We start from the raw sequence: 8,625 nt of genomic DNA on the forward strand, positions 1-8,625 counted from the left end.
GAACCAGGACTTTTGGTTACTACCGCGAACGGTCCCTGCAACCGAAATCGGCTTGTCCAAACTTGATACGGTACTGCCTCAGAGGGTCTCCCACAACACAAGAAGGAAACTGCCTTCGTCGTACTCGTGTGATTTGTTCATAATCACTCCTTGGGTCACCCTCTTCCGTGCGAACCTAATCAAGGTACGCGACCTTATACACGTATAGTGAGAGGTTCAGTGTTTAGGCACGTATTCTCTTCACCCAGGGGACCGAAGTCGTACCTATAGGGCTAATACCGAGAGCGTTACCCACACCGCCGACGCACCTCCCGAAGGCAGAGTGCGGATCGACTAGACCAGTACACTGTGATCCTCCCCGAGGATCAGTAATTCGTCTCTCGACGATTCTTGGTCGGACCCTCGCTCAAGTCAGATTTCCAATGGCACCAGCCTTTCACCAAGAGCGAGGGTATGTTCCACTGAGGATTTGGCAGTGCGTTGGCCACTAGGGACTTTCTTCCTCCCGACAAGCGGAAGGCTCACCCACAGCTCACACAACGACTGCCACGACAAAGCTGCAAGACCACAAAGTTGATTTCCAAAAACTGGGAACTGACGGACCACCAAACTGAAAAATCGGCTGAAACGGTGCTGAAAACGACGGCGAAAACTGAAAAAACTGAAAAACCAAACTCCAAAGCGGAGACTGAAACTGATACCTTCTTCTTCTGCTTGACGAGCTGAACAAACTGATACTTGAACGACGGCGAAACTCGAACTTGAACCAAAACGAAGACGACGATCAGCGTTGAACTGGGCCCATAACCTATTGAAAGGTCAGCGGGGCAGAGGGAAGAAGGATGGTTGAAGGTTGCTGGTGGTTGACGGGAAAAGAAGTTGATGCCATTTTACTCTTGGTCGCCAACTATTGGCGCTACTTATACTCTTCGAACTACATACAATACGAGCCATTAGGGCTGGTCACGTGACTCTCCTTCTTGCACTCGTTGATAATCAAGTGACTCTTCCTGTTGCACTCTCGGTTGATAATCAAGTGACTCTCCTACTTCCACTCTTGGTTGATAATCAAATGACTCTCCTTCTTGCACTCTCGGTTGATAATAATTTGGGATCGTTTGAGAGTCAATAATATCTGAATGTACTGTACTGTAGACTACAGATTTTACACTACGATTAATAACCACTGTAGCACATACGTCATACGTGTCATACACGTGTAGGACAAATGTTATACGTGTCACACACGTGTCAAATCGAGAAAAATGAAACATGTCCAAAATGTCCTGTAGAGTGCCACGAGGTACATAACTTACACGTGTCAACACCAAAATTGAAACATGCTCGGAAATGATAGGAACGTGCAACCGTGTACAAATATGACACGTGTCCACGTTGAAGACCAAACATCCTGAGAATGCTCTTGCAAGCATTTTAGGTTTCGTCGATGTACACGTGTGATATCTGTCAGGCTTGGAGCTTAGCATGTGGTCGAAGATTTCCAACACTCCCCCTCGATCACATGCTTTTACTGGACACTGCAAGCCCCAGAAGTTCTACCAACTTCTGGAATAGAATTCGCCCAAGTGCTTTGGTTAAGATATCGGCAGGCATGGAAGTGGTCGGACAATGCGACAAATGCACAATGTTTCTCTTAATAGCATCTCGTACGTAGTGGTATTTTACATCAACATGTTTGTTGCGACGGTTGATCGATTCATTCTGTGCAAACGAAATCGTCCCTGCATTGTCACACGCCATCATGATCGTGGGATCAGAATCAAGTCCGAGGACATCAGCAACAACTTGACGCAACCAGGTCGCCTCCTTACACGCTTCACATAGTGCAATGTACTCAGCTTCACACGTCGAAGTTGCAACCACAGTCTGTTTCCGGGAACTCCAACTGATAGCTCCACCACAGAACTTGAAAACATATCCGCTGGTCGACTTGCGAGAGTCTGAACAACCGGCCCAGTCACGAATGGTAGCGTAAATCTGGGCCCATAACCTGATGTTAAAATCGAGGTCTGAAAAATTTGCCGCAAAAATTCGTTACCCACTAGGCCACAGGCGCTGGCTTCTTGGTGTCCCCTTGGGCGCGCTCACTATTTCAACAGAGGTGATACATCATCTTCATCATTCTCACCTACAGAGTGAGTGTCCTCGTTTTCAATAACCTCCCCTGAAATTTCATCCTCTTCCGACCCAACCTCATTAGCATTTGGGGTATCGGCTTCATTCTCATTGTCGCCACCGAGCAATACAACGCCCACGTCAGAGCTGATTGAATCTTTTTCATGTGCAGGAATGTCATGCATCCCACATGTCGATTCATCAAACTTGGCATCTCGTGAAACAACAACTTTACTCAACTCTCCGTCCCAAAGTTTGTATGCTTTACTGCATTGCGAATAACCGAGAAACATCGCTTCACGCGCTCGCAAGTCAAGCTTACGGAGCTCTAATTTCGGTAATGTATACCAACACTTTGACCCAAATACTCGCAAATGGCCAACATTTGGAGTTGACTTCATCCAAATGTGATGGGGAGTCGTGTTAACTGGCAAAGCCCGTGAAGTAACTCGATTGCGTACATATACTGCAGTGGCAAGAGCCTCTGCCCAGAATCGTTTACTGACCTGTTTATGAGAAAGCATGGAACGGACAAGATCAATCAAGGTTCGATTTAAACGTTCAGCAACACCGTTTTGTTCAGGTGTGTAGGCAGTGGTGAGCTGGTGCTGTGTACCGTTTGAATCCAAATATGACTTGAATTCTGTCGACAAGTACTCTCCCCCTCGATCAGTGCGAAGCACCTTCACTTTGCGACCAGTGTGCGTTTGGGCAAACTGTTCATACAAGTTGTATTTTGCAAACGCCTCAGATTTATTTCTCATCGTGTACACAACAACCCAGTTCGAGTGATCATCTACAAATGTAATGAAGTATCTCGAACCACCAATGGACTGTACTTCGAGCGGACCGCAAACGTCAGAATGTACCAAGTCAAGACAGTTCTGTGCTCGAGACGATGATCGCTGTTTTGGGATTACTGCTCGAGTTGCTTTGCCGAACACACACCCAGGACAAACGAGAGAGTGATTGTCATATTGAAAATGTGCGACCACATGCTGTTATCTGAAAAGGTCAAAATCGAGTGACACGTGTACATGACTGCACGGTCCGGGCGCTCTTACCCATATCACGACATGACACGTGTAAAATCCCAGATTTTGGGGTTCCGGGGACGAAAGTGGCCTCTCGGAGGGTCATGCAAATTTGCATAGTTTTGCCAAGTGGAACCTTGGCCCGTAGCACTATAGACTACACAGGAAATACTGCAATTCTATTGGCCCTCAGGTCTAATGCTGCAAATATATTTGTCGAGCGTTGTCCACGTGTGCGTCATTGGCCTTGTGATGTACTTTAAATGGCCTGTATATGCCAGAATTACGTTGTTTTGGGGGTTTCAAGTGGTTTGCCATGGTTGTAATGGGTAATTGCATGGGGTCTCCGGGCGGGACACATGTATGCCGTGTACACATGTACACGTCGCCAGGTGGATTCGTGTACGTACACATGTACACGCATCCAGGTGTATGCCCATGAGGGTTTACAGTTTTACAGTGTCAGACTGTTTGCGATCCTGCGCGTGTCCGAGTACAGTGCATGTGAATCAAAAGTACAACAAGTACTTCTCGCGAGAGGAATACAGTTGTGCGATTATTCTGTGTACGCGTCACGCTGTATGCGAGTCTTGCGTGAGCACGCGCCGTTGCACTGTGCTCTCGTCATGGTGCGCCGTTGGATGCAAGTTCATGACAGTACTCGTGTGATTTACATGTATTCTCATGTGAGTTGTGTAGAGAGTCTGGATGCACATTGTTATAACTTGCCATAATTGTCTGACAGTGCTTGGCGAAATTAGTAAGTTGAGAAACAAGGATACGTATGGCGATTGTGATATGAAAGACGTTTGCGTTGTTGGAAATAGACAAGTGCCAAGTTGTTCGTTGCACAACAATGAAGTCTGGCATGACTGGATGCAGATTAGTAAGGTGTGAAACAGTTGCATGCATAGGGCCATGGTTTACAGTCATTTGGAATGTGTAGAAATAGTTGTGAGCTAATAGTTACGAATCGATTCGTAAGGTGGAAATCGAACAGTATGGTCGGGCCACAAGAGGACCGCGCTTGGTCGCGCATAGTAGAGTATGGTTTACTGGGAGTCGGAGTAGAGCGATAGTGTAGCACTCGAAGTGTATAAGTATCGCAGGAAAACGGCTTCAAAGTAAACCTCGGTACCAACTCCTTCACTCACACACATGAACCTGCCTTCCTTCTTTCCCTTGCCCCTCCGAACCTACCATTAGGTTATGGGCCCAGTCCCTCGCTGTCGTTTCACTGCATGAGTCTGTCGTTCTCGTTCCGTTGTTTCTGCCGTCGTTGTCGCTGTCGTTTTCGCTGCCGTTTCTCGTCGTTCTTTCCGCTGGTCTTCTCGCTGTCGTTGTCGCTCTCGTTCTTGCCGTCGTTCTTGGTTTTGGTTTTCGCTGCTGCTGTCGTTCTTGCTCTCTTGTGTGAATTGGTTTTGGTCATCGCCCCCGCTGTCTTCGTTGTCTTCGTTCTTGGTTTGGCTTTTGTTCTTGCTGTGGTTCTTGCTGCTGTCTCTGTCTTTGGTCTTCGTCTTCGTTTCCGCTCCCGCTACCGCCGTCGTCGTCAATCTCGCATTTGGTTTTTCTTCGTTCTCTCATGCAAAGTAAGTTTTGAGTTTCTTTCCATTTCCTACACATCTAAGTGATTGTCTTTGCACGTTTTGGTGGTTCTTAAGAGCAATAATTCCAAAATCTGTTACTGACGATTATCTTCATATTCCTTATTGTGAATACCTGTTTTTACGGGGTTGTGTTAGATCTGGAATTAGTACCGGTGCGCTCTGCGCCTGGGAAGCTGGTCACCGGTCGAACGGTTCGGACATCGGAGGTTGTATCCGTTGAGGTGCTTGAGCCTGAGGATCAACCTTCACCTCGGCTCACGCTTCCGGGTCCGTCCTCGAGTTGCGCACCATATAGGATTCCTCGTATTCCGCGCTCTGTTCCCGCACCAATAAAGAGAACTACGCATCGACTTTCTGCTCGGAAAGCGGCTGTTCTCGCGGATAAAGAGTTTAAGCGTGAGCGCAAGAGGAATCGTAAGGTGTGCCCGCGGTATAAGCGGTATTGTAAAGTGTGCGGCGTTAGTGGCAATAGTGCGAAGGCCTTTTACGACCACATTCAGTCTAGGTCTCATCGCATTCAAGTTGCCAACGCTAAGGAGACTCCGCGTTGTATCCCTTGCAATCGCGTATTTGAGTCTCACGGGCACCTGAAGTGCCACGAGGACGGTGCGGCACACTTAAAGGAAGTTTCTGAACAGAATAGTTAGGGATTTCATCCAAATAAATTCACATATCTGTGATGTTAAAATCGAGGTCTGAGAAATTTGCCGCAAAAATTCGTTAACCACTAGGCCACAGACGCTGGCTTCTTGGTGTCCCCTTGGGCGCGCTCACTATTTCAACACTCCCCCTCGACCAGGGGACGCCAAACACACGGCGCGGGTCACTGCACAACACACAGGCAGGTACGTTCCCAAGTGTGATACAAACAAACATTGCGCCGCCCAAGTGCACCCGGTGAGAATCGAACTCACGAATGGTAGCGTAAATCTGGGCCCATAACCTGATGTTAAAATCGAGGTCTGAAAAATTTACCGCAAAAATTCGTTAACCACTAGGCCACAGACGCTGGCTTCTTGGTGTCCCCTTGGGCGCGCTCACTATTTCAACACTCCCCCTCAACCGGGGGACGACAAACACACGGCGCGGGTCACTGCACAACAGCATGTGGTCGTAGAATTACAACATTGCTCCACCGCAGAGCTTGAAAACATATCCGCTGGTCGACTTGCGAGAGTCTGAACAACCGGCCCAATCAGCATCACCGAAGCCGAACAACTCCGGCGATTTGGATTTATTGTCAAACACGATTCCTAAGTTTTGAGTCCCTTGCACATATCGCATTACCCGTTTCACACCTGCCCAGTGTGACTCACATGGGTTGGCAGAATGTTGGGAAAGCTTTCCAATGGCGTATGCCAAGTCTGGACGAGTGCCAACCATCAAGTACATAAGGCAACCGACTGCCTCACGATACGGTGCCTTTGTTTCGGAGTCGTTTTCGATAGAATTCGTGGTTTTGCGACATTGTTCCATTGGAGTCAGAGAAGGGTTACAAGTCGACATTTTAAAACGGTCAAGCACATTTAATGCATACTTAGTTTGAGTGAGACTCAATGTCTTGATAGTGCGATCTCTTTGAATCTCAAGACCAATGCAGACTTTTGCCTCACTAAGGTCTTTCATCTCAAACCGTTTGTTAAGCTCCCCCTTCATCCATTTGATGGCATGGATATCACTACCAGCGAGCAACAAGTCATCGACATAAAGTGCAATTTGCATGATAGTGTTACCGATGCGTTTAATGTAGAGACAAGGATCACTACGCGAAGTCTCGAATCCCAATTCACCAATTAAGAAATCATCCACTTTGGCATGCCATTGACGATGTGCTTGTTTAAGATCGTAAAGTGCTTTCAAAAGTTTGCACACGTGATCACTTTTGCACTTGGCAACGCAGCCTTCGGGTTGCTCCATGTAGATGTCTTCATCCATGTCGCCGTTCAAAAACGCAGTCACGACATCCATCTGATGAAGTTCAAGGTCGTAATGAGCAACTAAGGCAAGAAGTAGACGAATAGTCGTAAACTTTATGACAGGGGCATATGTCTCAGTATAGTCAAGACCTTGCACTTGCTGGAATCCACGAGCAACAAGTCTGGCTTTTGCACTTTCAACTATATTGCCATTTGCATCAGGCAGTTGCTTGACATTGAAAACCCATCGAGATGTCAAGATGTTTGACGCCTCAGATCGAGGAACAAGTTTCCAAGTCCGATTCTTTGTCTGCGAGGCAAGTTCTTTGTCAATGCCGGTCTGCCAAAATGCAGCTCTAGGCCCGTTGGTTGCCTGGTTGAAAGTCTTGGGACCTTCAATAGCGACATGCGCATGTGAAAGAAGAGCAGCTGCAACGTTGCTCCTCCACCATGATCCGGGAGGTCTGCTGACTCGAGACGATCTTCGCACAGCTGGAGTCGGAGTAGGAGGGGTGACATTCGGAGCTTCGACGGCAGTGGGTACATCATCTTCATCTTCATCATTCTCACTTACAGAATGAGCGCCATCGTTTTCAAGAACCTCCTCCGAAACTTCATTCTCTTCAGAACCGACCTCATCCGTATTTGGGGTATCAGCTGTATTCCCATTGTCGCCATCGAGCAGTACAACATCAACATCAGAGTTGATTGAATCACTTTCGTGTGCAGGAATGTCATGTATACCACATGTCGATTCATCAAACTTGACATCCCGTGACACAACAATTTTATTCAACTCTCCGTCCCAAAGTTTGTATGCCTTACTGCATTGCGAGTACCCAAGAAACATCGCTTCACGCGCTCGCAAGTCCAGCTTACGGAGCTCTAATTTTGGTAATGTATACCAACACTTTGACCCAAATACTCGCAAATGGCCAACATTTGGAGTGGAATTCATCCAAATGTGGTGCGGAGTTGTATTAACGGGCAAAGTGCGTGAAGTAACTCGATTACGTACATATACCGAAGTGGCAAGAGCCTCGGCCCAGAATCGCTTACTGACCTGTTTATGAGAAAGCATTGAGTGGACGAGATCAATCAAAGTTCGATTTAAACGTTCAGCAACACCGTTTTGTTCAGGGATGTACGCCGTTGTGAGTTGGTGCTGCGTACCGTTTAAATCTAGATGCGACTTGAATTCCGTCGACAAGTACTCTCCCCCTCGATCAGTGCGAAGCACCTTTACTTTGCGACCAGTGTGAGTTTGAGCCAACTTTTCATACAACTTGTATTTTGCAAACGCCTCAGATTTATATCTCATCGTGTACACAACTACCCAGTTGGAGTGATCATCTACAAATGTAATGAAGTATCTCGAACCACCAATGGACTGTACTTCGAGCGGACCGCAAACGTCAGAATGTACCAAGTCAAGACAGTTCTGTGCTCGAGACGATGATCGCTGTTTTGGGATTACTGATCGCGTTGCTTTGCCAAACACACACGCAGGACAAATGGGAGAGTGATTGTCAGACTTCGGATTCATTGCACTGATGACATCGCTTTGACGAACGTTGATGCCACTTACCACATTATTGTGAATCATTGATGCGATTCCTTGTACATTAACATGGGCCATGCGTTCATGTAGCGTCTGCAGGGTAACTACGTGAGAAGAAAAGGTTTCATTCATGACGTCAAGTATGTACAAATCCCCAACTTGACTCGCTGTGACAACTACAGTTGGTCCTGTAGTAACGCGGTATTTCTCATTTTCAAATGACACTTGCAAACCCTTTGAAACCATTTGGGTAACAGACAGTAGCGAGTATCCGAAATCAGGGACATGCAAAACGTTTGACAATTTGCAAGGATGTGGACTACCGTTGACGTTCAACATGAATTCTACCTCGCCGCGACCAGCGACATTAG

The 8,625-nt window shown here is 47.1% G+C and overlaps 1 protein-coding gene across 1 annotated transcript; it reads right to left on the reverse strand.

Moving 5' to 3' along the window:
* Positions 1–1,518: 1,518 nt before the first annotated feature.
* CHC_T00000802001 (hypothetical protein) lies at positions 1,519–2,900 on the reverse strand. The gene is made up of 2 exons (XM_005718098.1): positions 2,327–2,900; positions 1,519–2,030 (listed from the first exon to the last, which is right to left on the reverse strand). The coding sequence occupies exons 1-2, from the start codon at positions 2,898–2,900 to the stop codon at positions 1,519–1,521; spliced, it is 1,086 nt and encodes a 361-aa protein (XP_005718155.1).
* Between the last annotated feature and the right edge of the window lie 5,725 nt (positions 2,901–8,625).

This window comes from Chondrus crispus, genomic scaffold (genome assembly GCF_000350225.1).
Source record: "Chondrus crispus Stackhouse genomic scaffold, scaffold_370, whole genome shotgun sequence".
In the NCBI taxonomy this organism is placed as follows: Eukaryota; Rhodophyta; class Florideophyceae; order Gigartinales; family Gigartinaceae; genus Chondrus; species Chondrus crispus.